At 31.5% G+C, this 17,872-nt stretch overlaps 1 protein-coding gene and 1 pseudogene across 1 annotated transcript; both read right to left on the bottom strand.

Annotated features, from left to right (window-relative positions):
- Positions 1-1,991: 1,991 nt before the first annotated feature.
- Positions 1,992-5,092, bottom strand: LOC112757889 (receptor-like protein EIX2; annotated as a pseudogene).
- A 9,270-nt stretch (positions 5,093-14,362) lies between these two features.
- LOC112756039 (receptor-like protein EIX2) lies at positions 14,363-17,872 on the bottom strand. The gene is made up of 2 exons (XM_072197825.1): positions 17,389-17,872; positions 14,363-16,671 (listed from the first exon to the last, which is right to left on the bottom strand). The coding sequence occupies exons 1-2, from the start codon at positions 17,825-17,827 to the stop codon at positions 14,570-14,572; spliced, it is 2,541 nt and encodes an 846-aa protein (XP_072053926.1). The 5' UTR covers positions 17,828-17,872; the 3' UTR covers positions 14,363-14,569.

Here is a 17,872-nt window from a genome sequence, read left to right on the forward strand (position 1 = left end):
CTTGTATGAATTTTGGATAAATCAAGATGATCCTAAAATTCCTAGCCGCAAATCATTAAAGTTGTAAAATAGCACCAGGTCAAGAAATTATTCTTTGAAAGTTTCTGAGAAAGCGGAATAGTGAAGCACGGAGAGAGAAAACCTAACCTAGAGATTGAGCAGGAAGGAAGCAAAAGTGATTTTATTATTATTATTGATAACCAATATGAAAACAGAAGACTATTTATACAAAAGTCCCAAAAAAGGCTATTAACACAATTTACACTTTAACTACTACACTATAATATTTTAGTAATTCTTTCTCATTAGTTAATTACACCTATTATATCTTAAAAAAAAGGGACAAAAAATCAATTTTTTTTTTTGGAAAAAATTTATTCTAACAAAAAATTTGTCACTTTTTAAGTTAACTATTTTTACCGAGTTGATTGGACTTTTGATAGAACATATTTGATAACTACATTTTGCATGCTTAAATGTTAGAAGCTATGAAGCACGGATTCTCTCTTGGTGCCGGCGTATTCGTGTCGGACGCAAATCCGACGCCGACACGCGGTGGATACTTCAAACGAGCGTATCGGCGGCGTGTCTTCTTGCGGTACAGAATTTTGGTGGAGCAGCTATCACGAATCCGAACGAGTCCGACTCGATTCAGATGTTCATGAGACGGATCATTCTGCTTGCAAATTTTCAATTGATTTTGTGATTTTATGGTCCGATTAATCAATTTTTTCTTTCTAATTTTAAAATATTCTAAAATTAAAACAAATCAAAATTTAAATTTAAAAATAAAATAATTAATAATCAAAACCTAAATTTACTTACCGTTTATCTTTGGTAGCTTACTTACTCACTAGTTTAAAATTTTTTATTTTTTTTAATAATTACATAATTTTAAGACTTTTTTATGCAACTATATTTATTCTTATATTTATAATATGATATTTTATTAATTTAATATATTATTTAAATTTTAATTCACAACATCTCCTAAACGTATCGTATCCAATTTTTTATAAAAAGAACGCGTCAGCGTATTCGTGTCGTGTCGTATCCGTATCGCGTGTCGTATCGGTGCTTCCTAGCTTAGAAGTGCTTCACGCTCACTTGGAATGCACTCAATCAACTCAGACTCAGAGGATAGGCAATAAAAATGAAGAAATATAAGCACAATAATAAGCATGGAGTGTGTGTGTTTGGAGACATGTTTGTATGTGCTTAATTTCCACCTTCAACTCCTTTATTTCTCTTATTTATAATGGCTAGTGTCTCCGCTATTAGTGTGTAGTACGTGGGTTAGTGCTCTCACTTTATGCTTCGTACCGCGTCCATGCATGCTACGTACCATTGGGCCTCATCAAAAGCATAGATCGAATTGTGCAACAAAAACGTGATTCAACGTAACTTTAATTCATTGACTATGCCTTTGTCTACTTAATTAAAGGAGGCCGCTATTTCAACATACCAGCCAGGTTCATAAATTTAACATATGCTAGCTAATCATTATATATTTATTAGTAAAATTGTTATTTTAACTTACGATTTTATAATATTTATTTTTAAATCAATAACTTCAATCTATTAATAAATTAAATAAATTTGGACACAGACGAGAGACCACAAGTGGGATTGATAATCAGACACCGTCTTTAATGGTTTTTGTGTAATAAATTTCATCATGTTTGATCATATATGTATGCATGCATTACGCCAAATAAACAATTTAAGCTTTAAGCAAAAGTAAATAAAATAATTATGCCAACTATGCAAACATTACTTTTAGAGAAATATTCGATGGTCTATTTTTTATTAATATTAGTTAATATCTTATTTTTATACTATTAAAATTTAAAATTTAGATTTAAAAATTTTATTTAGTTTTAATGTAGTTAAGCAGTGAAGTCAATAACTTTTAAAAAGCTTGGTAGTTGGTAGTATGGGAAAACTATATAACCTTGCTCATCATCAGCATTTCTAAGCACCGCAAAATGTCTGAAAGCCAATGATAAATCTAAGTCACATTGTTATTATTATTATAGCGACAACAATACTAACTGGATTACATTTTAACAAGCCAAGCAGGACAAGTCCATATTCATTTTTATTTCCACTATTACAAGAAAAGGGGAAAACAAAGAAAACATTACAAACTCATCACATACACACAAATGAAAAACCAGAAAATTAAAACATTAGAAACATAAAGTCACATACATGATTGAAGTTTGTACCACATGTCATCAAGAAAACGGTAATATGCATACCTCCATGATTTGAATATGAACAATGGACCAACAAATCCCCAAAATCCCACTATAAATCCAAAGGCCACACTCACAAATAACCACTTCACTCCATCATTCTTTCTCTCTTTTTCATTCTCATCAGGAACTTCCCCCTCCATGGTACACTTGAGCAGCAATGGTGGACCACATAGCTTGTTGCCTACAAAACTGGATGCTTCAAAGCTTTGCAACTGAGTGCCCGTTGGGATTTTTCCCTCCAAGTGATTGTAGGACAAGTCTAGCTTGTTCAGGAAGTTCAAGTTTGTGATGCTTTGAGGGATCTCCCCTGTGAGTTGGTTGCCTGAGAAATCAATGGATTCCAATGACTCCATATTGCCAATACTTTGAGGGATGTGACCAGTCAACTCATTCTTGGACAAGTTCAAATAAATCAGACCAGTTAGGTTTGTGATTTCCATTGGTATTTCCCCCGACAATTTATTAGATGAAAGATCAATGTTTTTCACTAAGCCGAGAATGTTGTTGTACTCAGCATCTTTTCCTTTCACCCATAGGATCATGCTTATAATATCACTTCCATATGCCATGTATTTTTGGATGGATGAACTTGCACTAGTTTTATTTATCATGGCACTCAAATGGTTCAAACAATTTGGTATATTGCCTGACAAATTATTTAGTGCAAGGTCCAAATCTTGGAGAAAATTCATATCACATAATCCTTTGGGAATCTTACCTGAAAGATTATTGGATCGGAGCCGAAGAAATTTTAAATTTACCAGCCTTTCTCCAATCCATCTAGGAATATTTTCTGTGAGGTTATTTTCTCCAAGATCCAACAAAATCAACTCCTTGTTTTCCTTTAAACTGATAGGAAATTTTCCTGAGAGTGTGTTGTTACGTATCTGCAAATATTGTAGCCCTGATAAAGAGCCCATGGAAGAGGGCAAGCTTCCAATAAAATAGTTGCTTTCTAAGTTGACATCCATTAGTTCTGGCCACATCCTCCAACAGTTGGGAATTTCTCCAGATAAGTTGTTTGATGCAAGATTGAGGATTTGTAACGTTTTTGGATTGTCAGATTTTTGACAAAGAAAATCCATTAATAACCCATAAAATGAATTATGTGAGAGATCTAGCCAAACCACATTCTCACTCACAAAGGGTAAATTTCCATGAAGATGGTTTGAGCTAAGATCAACTGCTCCAAAAAATTCTAAAATCTTTAATTCTTTTGGGAGCTTGCCATGAATATGATTGTGAGACAAGTTCAAATAAACAATAATGACATGTTTCCCAAAACCAAATGGGAATGGAATCAGAAAGCCCTGCGTTAGATAGATCCAAATATGCAAGATGATTTTGTGACCGAATCCATGATGGAAAGCTTGGACCTAGCTTCCAAGAGCTCATTTTCAATAGAAAAAGTTGAAATTTTGGTTTCCAACTGGGATGCACTTTCAAAGTGAAATTGTTACTTGATGCTGAAAGCACTTGTAAAGTAGTGAAATTGGCAAGGTCATCTTCATGTACAATCCCTTGAAACAAATTGTCATCTATGGCAAGAGATAACAATTTAGTAGCTGATGCAAGAATTTTAAATGGATTTCCAGTAAGTTGATTTGTGGAGAATCTGACAAATCTTAATGAAGAAAGCTTTGTGAATGACTGAGGAATTTCTCCAATAATGTTGTTGCTGGAGAGATCAAGCATTTCAAGATTTTGAAACATTCCAAGTTGATTGGTGAGGTGACCTGAGATTTGAGAAGTAGAAGCCACAAGACTCTTGAGTTGTTGAGAAAGAATTTGTAAGATTTGAGAAAGTTGTTGATTGCATTTGAGATATGAGAAAGAGATGTGTCTCAAATTGCATAGCTTTCTAAAAGAGGATGGTATTGCTCCTTCAAACAGATTGTATGACAAATCAAGGCTAACAAGAGAAGTCAAATTCCCCAAAAGAGTTGGAATTTCTCCTTCAAAGTGATTGTCTGACAAATCAAGGGTAATAAGAGAAGTCAAATTCCCCAAAGCATTAGAAATTGTCCCAGTCAGATGGTTATATCCTAAGTTCAAAGATTTGAGACGATGAAGACCGTATAACCAATCTGGTATATGGGATGAGAATGAATTGTATGACAAATCAAGATTTTCAAGCATGGTAAGGTTTTGAATACCATCGGGAATTGGACCTCCAATATCAGACGAGGCATAATAATTTGAATCCCATGTAAGAGAAACAAGTTTGTTTAACTGAAAGACCCACTTGGGAGCAACAGAAATGGTGAGAGAAAGCAGGGACGAAAAGTTAAGTTTGGATGGTTGCTTATAATCACCGAAAGTACAAGCTTGTAAGTTTAAGTCTTGCAAAGAAGGGAGAGCTTGCATAGTGTGTAGCCAATTAAATGATTTGGATAGGTCAACACCACTCAAATCAAGATATTCAAGGGAGGTAAGACCCATAAGCCAATCAGCATTTTCAACAACCAATGATTCATCATTATCATACCTTTGGAGGCCAAGATGGATTAAATTGGTGAGATTGCCAATTTGATGTGGAAGTTTTCCATAGGCAACATATGAGAGGTCAAGATAGAGCAAATTAGAGAGATTCCCAATCTGATGAGGAATCTTCCCATAAAATCCAGAATCAGAGAGGTTAAGATGAGTTAAGGAGGTGATTCGAAAAAGAAAAGTAGGAAATTGAATACCTCGAAAACTATTGCCGCTCAAGTCCAAGTAATTCAGATGTTTCAATTCAACAAGAGAATCATTTATCGCTCCACTAAACCTGGACCTCTCGTAAGCGAGCAAGACAGCAATGGGTAAGGGATATTCAACATATTCTAATGATATTCAACAGTATTAAAAAACACTAATAATAACTAATTAATAACTATAAATCACAAAATTTGCTGACCCTTAATACTCCTCTTATTAAAAACGCCAATATACAACCTTTTTTAATCAAATAGAACACAAAGTGTTTGTAATTTAGTATTTAAAATTTGTTTAAACACTGAGGAATGCAGTTATTTTTATCTGGACTCTAAAATCTAATAACATAATTATTAAATCTTACATTGTCTAAAATTAAAAATCTGATAGTCTTTATAAATATAAGATAATTTTTATCTCTTGAACTAATTTTTGGAGTAAATTAAACCCATTTAATTTCTTATATGATATTAGAACAAAAATTAAAAATTGTCATTGGATCAAATTCACACCACAACAAATTCATCAAATTGTCTTTAAATTTCATGCTCCAAGTAGGGCTGGCAATTCATACCCTACCCGTGGGTATCCAACCTGGTCCAACTCGTTGCGGGTAGGGTAGGGTACGGTCCGGGTATGCCTGCGGGTAGGGTAGGGTAGGGTAGGGTTTAGTGTGTACCCTATCCTACCCTACCCGCACCTCGTATATAACACATATTTTATAAAAATTAGGTATATAGTGAAGGAAGTGAGAGTTGAACCCAAGTGAACAACCACTAAACTAGTTAGTTAATTTAGTAATTTAAAGTATTAGTTTTTTATTTTTTATGTTATTAATATGTATAAAATTTGAAATGATTAAATTTTATATTTACTTTAAAAAAATTTGATATTTCTGCGGGTAGGGTATGGTAGGGTAGGGTAGAGGTTTAATAAAATTTTCAACCCGCAGGTAGGGTTAGGGTAGAGTCCAAACCTACCCTACCCTACCCATTGCCAGCCCTAGCTTCAAGTCTTTGTATAGTCCTGAGCGTAAGAGAATTGTATTAAGTTTCATATTGTCTAAAATTAAAAGTCTGATCATTTTTATAAATATAAGATAAGCTTTATTTATTTCTTAATGTGTTTTTGGAGTAAGTTAGACCATTTGATTTCTTATAATAACGTAACATAAGAAGCCTATTATTTTGGTTTTGATTCCTTAAAGTATATTCCCTACTATCCAAAAACACAGAGGCACAAGATTCATCGGCCTAGTCACTAGTAAGTGCATTATTCACCAAGTAACAACACAGCAACGCAACGTACATTGTTATGACTTATGAGAGGAAGTTGAAGGGGTTAGTTTAGTGTGTATATATATATATGAAACTATGCAAGAATTTTTGTGTAAAACTCAAAATAATATATATTTTACGTTATAAACGGATGGAAGTAGCGATTATTAGTAATATCAACGTCTTCGAGATAAAAGTTGGTTAAGGCTCGATGTTATTGATCGTGAAATATTCTTTATTTTAAAAAATATAAATAAATATAGAAAATTAGTGACCTCAGAAAAAAAAAAAGAAACTCGACGTGTTATCCACACTATTAATTAACTTTAGAGTCTTTGTTTCTTTTTTCTATTCCCATTTGGATGTTAGTAATAATGTATCTTTCTTTTCTTTCATTTGGATTTTATTATAAGTCCTTATTCCCTGTGAATGAACGATTATCAAGAATTCCAAAGCCAAACCGTGTGAAGTTGGAAACTTATTATGGAAGAACCACTCAACCATAATGTCTTGATAAATCAATAAGAATGGGACAACCACGAATTATATAAATGTTTAAAAGTGACACAATAGTAATTCGAACATCCGGATTTTTTCATTTAGGGAAAAAAAAAAAAAGTCAGAATTTATCTTATTTAATATTTATTAATTATCGCAACAATTAATAAATATTAAATAAAATAAATTATGATTACTTTTAGCTAATTTTCTTTGGTTACCAAATATTTTTTTTATTCACCTACTCGTGATCTTCACGGTTCATTGAGATAATATCCTAAAAAATGAGAACTAGATATTTACTGTATTTAAAGTCTTGCTCAAATTAAACCATAACATCTATAATAATCTATTTCTGTTAAAATTGCATGGTTAGAGAGGGTCAAGCTCTTTGGTGTAAGTTCAGGAGGAGAGTTTGAAGATTCTAAAAAAGAAAGTGAGAGAGATAAGATGAGTTGAGAATGAAGAAGCTGGTAGCATGCAATAGAGAAACAGAGAAGGCAAAGTTATGATTTGATGCACTAGTCAAACACTTTGCTGAGTTACATGAATTGCATATATATATATATATATATATATGAGCAGCAGTGACTACAAACTTGATATACTAAGCTGAACAGTGAACACTAACTAACTTAACCGTTTCTAACTAACTCTGCCAGGTGGCAATTCTAACTTTAGCTTCCAAGATCCATTTACTCAGGTTACAATTACACTGTTCGATCCGCACTTGTAAGACACTGTTATTACTTATTAGGTGCTGTGGTTCCATGTGGTACTGAGTTTCAGTATGCTATCATATTACTCTTTAATTTAAGTTGATAGAAGAAAATATATAAATAATTATATTTAGGAGTAATGTTAGAAGAATAAATTTTTTTATTAATATTAGTCCATACTTTGAGATAACATCTTATTTTTATACTATAAGAATTAAGATTTAGAATTTAATCTTTAATATTTAAAATTATTCAAGTGTTAACCAAAAATAATAAATTTTGTTAATAATATACCAGTGTTCTATATTTAAAATAGATGCAACGAAAATTAAATAAATAAAATTTATGGTTCTATATATAGAAAAATATGCGTGATAATATATGTTACAAATTTTTTTTATTAATTAGGGTTAGATAAGCCAAAATCTCTAATCCGTCCTATTTTAGAGCAGGTAGGTCTAGCTAATCTCTTCTTTTAAATAGTTAAATTAACAAAAAATTACATAATTAAAGTTTTTTAATAAAATATAACATAATATAAAACACAAATAAAAAAAAGTGAAATTACAAACTATTTTATAATCCACAATAAACATTCAAACTTAAATTACCAATACCCGTTTTAAGATTTAATTTGGAATTTTATACTGAGTGAATGGATTGAACTCATTCTCACATAGAAAAATGCATCACTATGAATGTTTTGCTAATTAGTCCCAGTGATGTACGTCTTGTATTTTTTAAGAATTTGTAGTTCTGAATTATTGTTGAAACTCTAAGATGCTTATAAACCATAAAGTCAATAACGTTATGCGTATGAGTAATTTACATACATACCATTACCAAAGTTCTTATATATAAGTTTTTAGAGGTGGAAAGATAGAACTCTTATGTGCTAAGATTTTATTAGAGCTTTGTAATTTTTTTCTTGTTATTGTGTGATTGCATTGCATATTTAAAATTTTACAAAATTTTAAATATAATTTTTTAAGCAATAGTTGTTAGCCCAATCCTGCACTGCTCCACCAAAATTCGCAAATTCAACAGTACAAATTTAATGGATTTTTTTGTTTAATAGACTCAAAATTTTAACTTGATCTATTATTTTTAACATAGACTGACTCAGTAGGTTCGACCATTTTAACATCCTAACCTTAAAACATATTTCCTAAGCATAAAGATGTACAAGCTTCATTAACTAAACATGAGCGAATTCTACCAAAAACATAAAAAAGATTATCGGTCTAGAAAGTTTAAAAATTTGCTTTCTACTTGTTATTTTATTTCAAACATCAGACAACAGAATAATAGAGCAATCAAAAAATACAATAAGAGAAGTAATTAAGTTAAATTGGTCTAGTGGTTAGTTTGCTAATTTATTTAAGTAAAGTGTTGAGTGTTTAAATTTCATTTTGTGCATGCAGCAATCTATTGGATAATAATAAGTTCTTAAATGAAATTCTGATTTACAACAAATTAATCTTTGTTTTGTCGGATTAAGAAATACCGTAAATCTAAAAGGTGACAAAGACAAAAAAAAATGAACAAGAATAATAATTAAGATCTATTTTATATTTTATATTTTTTTTTCTTTTTTTGGAGATTTTTAGATAAAGAATTTAATTTTAATTTTTTAATGTATAAGAATATTTTGTCATAATAACAAAAAAATTATTTAATTTTTTAATAAAAATATTTAAAAGAATATATTATCTATTTATCATAAATTATAAAGATTTTTTAGTATATACAATGATATAATAATTTTTTTAAAATATAAATATAAATGCTGACATGGATAATTGTATGTATAAATCAACTTTAATCATATTTTTTATATAATTTGATTATAAATATGAATGTAGTATTATATATATATATGTAGTATTTTATATATATATATAGGTATGTATTGATTACTTTTGTATTAATATAGTTTAGTTATTTATTGTAAAGCTGTCAAATGGGTCAGACTAAATCATTTAAATTTGACCCGCTTTAGTACATGGGTTATATAGCCTGACTCATTTATTTTTATTTTTTTTGTTTATTAAGTTTTAATTCTATAGCCCTTTAAGGCCAATCCGATGAATTAAATGAGTTTATCAATTTATTTTTTTTATCTTTTATGAAATGAAGTACGGAGAGAGAAAATTTAACTTGAAGATTGAGTGAAAGAAAGCAAAAGTAATTCTATTATTATTGATAACTAATATAAAAACAGGAGATTATTTATTTAAAAATTCAAGAAAAGTGTTATTAGCACAATATGTAATTTTAGCTACTACACTAGGATATTTTAGTAATTCTTGTTCATTAATTAATTACACCTTTTATTACCCCCTCCCAAACTTATGGCCGTTGAAAACGCAATCTAGTCTGAGTTTGTTTCAAAATTTGTAGTTGTTAAAAGAGTTACGTCCATAAAGTTGAGGAAAAGATTTTGAGCTGTGTGTTTCAGAGGCAGTGATTTGAGAGATATAGACTTGTATTGGTGAAAGACCAGTCTTTTTGAATCGCTCAACATTATCCTCCTGAGCCATCAATAATGCTTCTAAATCGAAAATACTATAAAGAGGATCTTTTGCAGTCACATAAGTAATAAAATATTCATAATCCTGATTTAGGCCATCAAAGATGATATTGGTGTATTCATTACCTGTAATTAGCTCTCCTACAGCATTAAATGAGTCAAGAATTTTCTTGATTTGTAAGAGGTGGAATCTGTTTTTTTGATTGACTTCAATTGATGTTGAAATTGTCGAACTCTTGCCTTGATTTGTGATACAAAATATATATAAATTCTTGCCTGGATTTCGTGTGCAAACTTACACCCAATGACAGTGCTGAAATGGGACTTTCATGGAGGTAAAGAGTCAAAAAGTAAGGTTATAATCGTTAGTTCTCCATGACTTATATACTATTAATTCTTTTTGCGCTGTTTCATCATTGGTGCTGTTGAATCTTGTATGAATTTTGGATAAATCAAGATGATCCTAAAATTCCTGGCCGCAAATCATTAAAGTTGTAAAATAGCACCAGGTCAAGAAATTATTCTTTGAAAGTTTCTGAGAAAGCGGAATAGTGAAGGATTTGGGAAAAGGGTGGGTAGAGAAGAAATTGAAGATGGAGTAGGTACAACATTATTGTTAGTGGAATCTAATGTGTGAGATTTTAGGTGAATCGGTCATGCATCGTGAACGCTCGTGATATCATATGAAATGAAGTACGGAGAAAGAAAACCTAACCTAGAGATTGAACGGAAGGAAGCAAAAGTGATTCTATTATTAATTTATTATTATTGATAACCAATATGAAAACAGGAGACTATTTATACAAGAGTCCAAAAAAAGGTTATTAACACAATCTACACTTTATGACGCCGGATTCACTAATCTTGGCGAGGTTAACAATCTTATGGTGAAAATAGTCATGAACCCATCTTAGTTGACCAAACTAAGGATGCACCAAGGAAAAGCTTTCATAACTCAGACGATGTGGACTAATACATAACACAAAATTTACTATCCTAAATAATATGAGACTTGTATTCCCTTATTATAATTAACTAATATAATTAACCTATTAACTCTACTTGCTCCTGCGTCACTTTAACTACTACACTAGAATATTTTAGTAATTCTTTCTCACTAGTTAATTACACCTATTATATCTTAAAAAAAAAAGGACAAAAAATCAATTTTTTTTTTGGAAAAAATTTATTCTAACAAAAAAATTGTCACTTTTAAGTTAACTATTTTTACTGAGTTGATTGGACTTTTGATAGAACATATTTGATAACTACATTTTGCATGCTTAAATCTTAGAAGTGCTTCACGCTCACTTGGAATGCACTCAATCAACTCAGACTCAGAGGATAGGCAATAAAAATGAAGAAATATAAGCACAATAATAAGCATGGAGTGTGTGTGTTTGGAGACATGTTTGTATGTGCTTAATTTCCACCTTCAACTCCTTTATTTCTCTTATTTATAATGGCTAGTGTCTCCGCTATTAGTGTGTAGTACGTGGGTTAGTGCTCTCACTTTATGCTTCGTACCGCGTCCATGCATGCTACGTACCATTGGGCCTCATCAAAAGCATAGATCGAATTGTGCAACAAAAACGTGATTCAACGTAACTTTAATTCATTGACTATGCCTTTGTCTACTTAATTAAAGGAGGCCGCTATTTCAACATACCAGCCAGGTTCATAAATTTAACATATGCTAGCTAATCATTATATATTTATTAGTAAAATTGTTATTTTAACTTACGATTTTATAATATTTATTTTTAAATCAATAACTTCAATCTATTAATAAATTAAATAAATTTGGACACAGACGAGAGACCACAAGTGGGATTGATAATCAGACACCGTCTTTAATGGTTTTTGTGTAATAAATTTCATCATGTTTGATCATATATGTATGCATGCATTACGCCAAATAAACTATTTAAGCTTTAAGCAAAAGTAAATAAAATAATTGTGCTGACTATGCAAACATTACTTTTAGAGAAATATTCGATGGTTTATTTTTTTATTAATATTAGTCAATATTTTATTTTTATATTATTAAAATTTAAAATATAATACTTAATATTTAAAATATTGGTTAAATATTAACAAAAAATGATAAATTTTATTGATTATACAGTATTCTTACTTTTATAAATGCACATTATAAATATAATTTAGACTATGCATGTCGGCATTTTATTAAGACATATTTAGGTAAATAGCTTATTATAGTTTTATCCAGGTACTTTTATTATAACATATAAAAAAGAATTGAAAAGTAATACATGAATAAAATATATTTCATACATATTCTTCTCAGTTTTATATAATTGTTGGAGGGAGAGACGGGCTGATCGGTGGAGGTGAGAACGGTGTCGGTGGGAGGATGCGGCGGTTTCGGTATGACCGGCGAGAAATTTAGTGACGCAAGGTGAAAATCGAAAAAGATGACGGTGAGTTTTGAAGGTGTATTGGAGATTACGGTAAGATTAGAAATAACCGTCCATAGTGTGAATAAATTTAAATACTAATCTTAATTTTTAATTTTAATTTTATCTTTTTTTAAATTCATTGTACACAATTAATATTGGTGTCTAATATTTTCTCTTTATTTAAATACAAAAAAATTTCATTTAGTTTTAATGTTGTCTTACAGTAAAATCAATGTTAAATAATTAATAAAACTAACTCAGTCAGATATAAAAAATTTATATAACCAAACTCTTCGGTTGCCGAGAAGAATTCTTCGTAGTAGAGGTGATGATGGCCTTGTCCTCGTCGTCAGTGGCGAACTTTTCTACTGAAAGAGAGTTCTCGACAATATTCTCTATGTGCTTGAACTAAGGCTAGTGGTTCACGGTGATACAGCCACTACTGCTCATGATTCTGTGTCTCTCGAGTTTGTATCTCTCCTTTAGAGAAGGACATTAAAGTTTGTATAACACTAACGATTATATCTCTAATACTCCATAAACCTCCATTGTACACATTGTATAAATATTCTATTGGCTCCTCATACTTTCCCAATTATTTAACATTAACTTTATAGTAGGACTACATTAAAGCTACATAAAATTTTTTTGAATTCAAATAAGACACTTCAAATCTTAATAACCACAGAATTAAACCCAAATATAAAAGATCAATTTAATACTTTATCTATAATATATTTAGGAAGCAGTGACAATTTGTTGAGTTACTTATAAAAATATTTTAACTACTTTATATCGTCATTTAGAAAGACATTAAAAAATAAATATTATTATAATTTATCTAAAAAATATTTTATATTATATATATATATATATATATATATATATATATATATATATATATATATATATATATATGCGCTATATGTGTCTTGGTATGTTATAAAAATTTAAAGTTTGAATATTCATATGTTCCAAATATATATTAAAATCAAAGCATGCCCAAATAATTCATTTTAAGTTAGGGAAATCATTCTAATTTATGCTGCTTTGCTGTGAATTTTTATGATAAATTATCGTGATATAATAATCAGTTATACTAAAATGTCTTAATTTATACCAAAATGATGCTTATTATAATTTTATTTGGTTCAATAATTAAATAAGTATTTAAAATTTAAAAATTGTCTTATATATACAATAATTCATTATATGCACCGACAACTATTTAAAAATTGAAGACGTTGATTTATTAAATGTTTTGGAAATATAAAAAATTTATCTTTTAAAAAAATTAGTCAAATAATGCTTTTAAAATATATTCTTAAAACATATATTAGTAGGATATTTTTAATACATTCAATGTATAAAAAAAATGGTAATAATTCATTTAAAACATTAAGGAATGCGATGGTATTAGTAAGATTCATAACAAACTAAATTATATTATCATAACTTGATGAAAATTGGATTTGGCGTCAATTTGATATTAGTATAAACAATTGAACTGGTTTAATATGAATTCAATGAAGGTATTAATAAAATCCATCAACATTTTATTAACAAGTTGTCATTCACAATAGTTAACCAGTTGTAGCTTAAATGGTACCGTCTCTTCATATTCACCTAGAAGTCACGTTTTTATATTTTTAGCCAAAAAAGGTCGTCAATTTGTTAATGTTTTTTAATTCTCAACATACAATATCATTCACATTCAGCATTTAGGCTATGATTAAATGCAGTTGTGTTTATAAAGATGCAAATGGTCAATTGAGAACAACAACAGATACTTCTATATATGCATGCTTCATTTTGCTGTTTTGATGTGTTTCCGTAGATTTTCAAGAAGCTTGATAGTTGGTAGTATGAGAAAACTATATAACTTGGTTTTGACTGTTGAACCTTGCTCTTCATAAGCATTGCTAAGCACTGCAAAATGTCTCAAAGCCAGTGACAAATCTAACTCGCATTGTTATTATTATAGCGACAACAATACTAACTGGATTACATTTTAACAAGCCATGCAGGACAAGTGCATATTCATTTTTATTTCCACTATTACAAGGAAAGGGAATAAAAGAAGACATTACAAACTGATCACATACACACAAATGAAAAACCAAGCACACCAGAAAATTAAAACATGAGAAACATAAAGTCACATCCATGATTGAAGTTTGTACCACATGTCATCAAGGAAGCGGTAATATGCATACCTCCATGATTTGTATATGAACAATGGACCAACAAATCCCCAAAATCCCACTATAAATCCAAAAGTCACACTCACAAACACCCACTTCACTCCATCATTCTTTCTCTCTTTTTCATTCTCATCAGGAACTTCCCCCTCCATGGTACACTTGAGCAGCAATGGTGGACCACATAGCTTGTTGCCAACAAAATCGGATGCTTCAAAGCTTTGCAACTGAGTGCCCGTTGGGATTTTGCCCTCCAAGTGATTGTAGGACAAGTCTAGCTTGTTCAGGAAGTTCAAGTTTGTGATGCTTTGAGGGATCTCCCCTGTGAGTTGGTTGCCTGAGAAATCAATGGATTCCAATGACTCCATATTGCCAATACTTTGAGGGATGTGACCACTTAACTCATTCTTGGACAAGTTCAAATAAATCAGACCAGTTAAGTTTGTGATTTCCATTGGTATTTCCCCTGACAATTTATTAGATGAAAGATCAATGTTTTTCACCAAGCCGAGAATGTAGTTGTACTCAGCATCTTTTCCTTTCACCGATAGGAACATGCTTATAGTATCACTTGCATATAACGTGGATTCCTGGATGGATGAACTCGCACTAGTTTTACTTATCATGGCACTCAAATGGTTCAAACAATTTGGTATATTGCCTGACAAATTATTTAGTGCAAGGTCCAAAACTTGGAGAAACTTCATATCACATAATCCGTTGGGAATTTGACCTGAAAGATGATTGGATCGGAGCCGAAGAAATTTTAAATTTACCAACCTTTCTCCAACCCATCTAGGAATATTCCCTGTGAGGTTATTTTCTCCAAGATCCAACAAAATCAACTCCTTGTTTTCTTTTAAACTGATAGGAAATTTTCCTGAGAGCGTGTTGTTACGTATATGCAAATATTGTAGGCCTGATAAAGAGCCCATGGAATAGGGCAAGCTTCCAATAAAAGAGTTGCTTTCTAAGTTGACCGCCATTAGTTGTGGCCACATCCTCCAACAGTTGGGAATTTCTCCAGATAAGTTGTTTGATGCAAGATTGAGAATTTGTAACATTTTTTGGTTGTCAGATTTTTGACAAAGAAAATCCATTAATAACCCATAAAATGAATTATGTGAGAGGTCTAGCCAAAGCATATCCTCACTCACAAAGGGTAAATTTCCATGAAGATGGTTTGAGCTAAGATCAACTGCTCCATCAGATTCAAAAATCTTTGATTCTTTTGGGAGCTTGCCTTGAATATGATTGTGAGACAAGTTCAAATAACAATAATGATGACTTGTTTCCCAAAACCAAATGGGAATGGGATCAGAAATCCCTACGTTAGATAGATCCAAATATACAAGATCATTTTGTGACCGAATCCATGATGGAAAGCTTGGACCTAACTTCCACGAGTTCATTTTCAATTGAAAAAGTTGAAATTTTGGTTTCCAACTGGGATGCACTTTCAAAGTGAAATTGTTACTTGATGCTGAAAGCACATGTAAAGTAGTGAAATTGGCAAGGTCATCTTCATGTACAATCCCTTGAAATAAATTGTCATCTATGGCAAGAGATAACAATTTAGTAAATGATGCAAGAATTTTAAATGGATTTCCAGTAAGTTGATTTTTGGAGAAATCGACAAATCTTAATGAGGAAAGCTTTGCGAATGATTGAGGAATTTCTCCAATAATGTTGTTGCTGGAGAGATCAAGCTTTTCAAGATTTTGAAACATTCCAAGTTGATTGGTGAGGTGACCTGAGATTTGAGAAGTAGAAGCCACAAGACTCTTGAGTTCATGAGAAAGAATTTGTAAGATTTGAGAAAGTTGTTGATTGCATTTGAGATTTGAGAAAGAGATGTGTCTCAAATTGCATAGCTTTCTAAAAGAGGATGGTATTCCTCCTTCAAACTGATTGTCTGACAAATCAAGGCTAACAAGAGAAGTCAAATTCCCCAAAAGAGTTGGAATTGCTCCTTCAAACTGATTGTCTGACAAATCAAGGGTAACAAGAGAAGTCAAATTCCCCAGAAGAGTTGGAATTGCTCCTTCAAACTGATTGCCTGACAAATCAAGGGTAACAAGAGAAGTCAAATTCCCCAAAGTATTAGAAATAGCCCCAGTCAGAGAGCTATCTCTTAACTTCAAAGATTTGAGACGATGAAGACCGTATAACCAATCTGGTATATGGGATGAGAATGAATTGTATGACAAATCAAGATTTTCAAGCATGGTAAGGTTTTGAATACCATCGGGAATTGGACCTCTAATATCATAGGGGCCATAATCATGTGAATTGCATGTAAGAGAAACAAGTTTGTTCAACTGAAAGACCCACTTGGGAGCAAAAGAAAAGGTAAGAGAAAGCAGGGACGAAAAGTTAAGTTTGGATGGTTGCTTATAATCACCGAAAGTACAAGCTTGTAAATTTAAGTCATGCAAAGAAGGGAGAGCTTGCATAGTGTGTAGCCAATTAAATGATTTGGATAGGTTAGCACCACTCAAATCAAGATATTCAAGGGAGGTAAGTCCCAAAAGCCAATCAGCATTTTCAACAACCAATGGTTCAACAAAATAACTTTGGAGGCCAAGATGGATTAAATTGGTGAGATTGCCAATTTGATGTGGAAGTTTTCCATGGGCATCATATGAGAGGCCAAGATAGAGCAAATTAGAGAGATTCCCAATCTGATGAGGAATGTTGCCATAAAATCCGGAAAAAGAGAGGTTAAGGTGAGTTAAGGAGGTGATTCGAAAAAGGAAAGTAGGAAATTGAATACCTCCAAAACTATTGCCGCTCAAGTCCAAGTAATTCAGATGTTTCAATTCAACAAGAGAATCATTTATCGCTCCACTAAACTCGGACCTCTCGTAAGCGAGCCAGACAGCACTGGGTAAGGGATATTCAACATATTCTGATGGTAGAGTAGTGTTAAGGTGAAGGTGAAGGATGTGGAAAGTTAGATGACTACAAACAACATAATCCCAGTGGCAGCAGTTGGGATTGGAAGCATTCCAAGAAGACAGCCTGTTTGTAGGGTCAGTGAGATGCTGCTTGAATCTTAGAAGTGCTTCCCGCTCACTTGGAATGCACTCAATCAACTCTGACTCAGAAGACGTTAGCAACGCAAGGCAATAAAGGTGAACAAAGATAATCACAACCATGCCAGTGTAAGTGTTTGTGTTTGGAGACATGTTTGCATTTCTGTGTGTTTCCATATTCAACTCCTTTCTCCTATTTATAATGGCTGTACACACATTTTA

Source organism: Arachis hypogaea, chromosome 6 (assembly GCF_003086295.3).
Source record: "Arachis hypogaea cultivar Tifrunner chromosome 6, arahy.Tifrunner.gnm2.J5K5, whole genome shotgun sequence".
Classification (NCBI taxonomy): Eukaryota; Viridiplantae; Streptophyta; class Magnoliopsida; order Fabales; family Fabaceae; genus Arachis; species Arachis hypogaea.

Bases quoted from the DNA above. Each gene is read 5' to 3' on its own strand.
- LOC112756039 (XM_072197825.1), bottom strand. From the start codon at position 17,827: ATGGAAACACACAGAAATGCAAACATGTCTCCAAACACAAACACTTAC. The intron at 16,672-17,388 runs GTATTCAATTTC...TTGATTTGTCAG, and splicing joins GAGCGGCAATAGTTTTGGAG to GCAATCAGTTTGAAGGAGCA.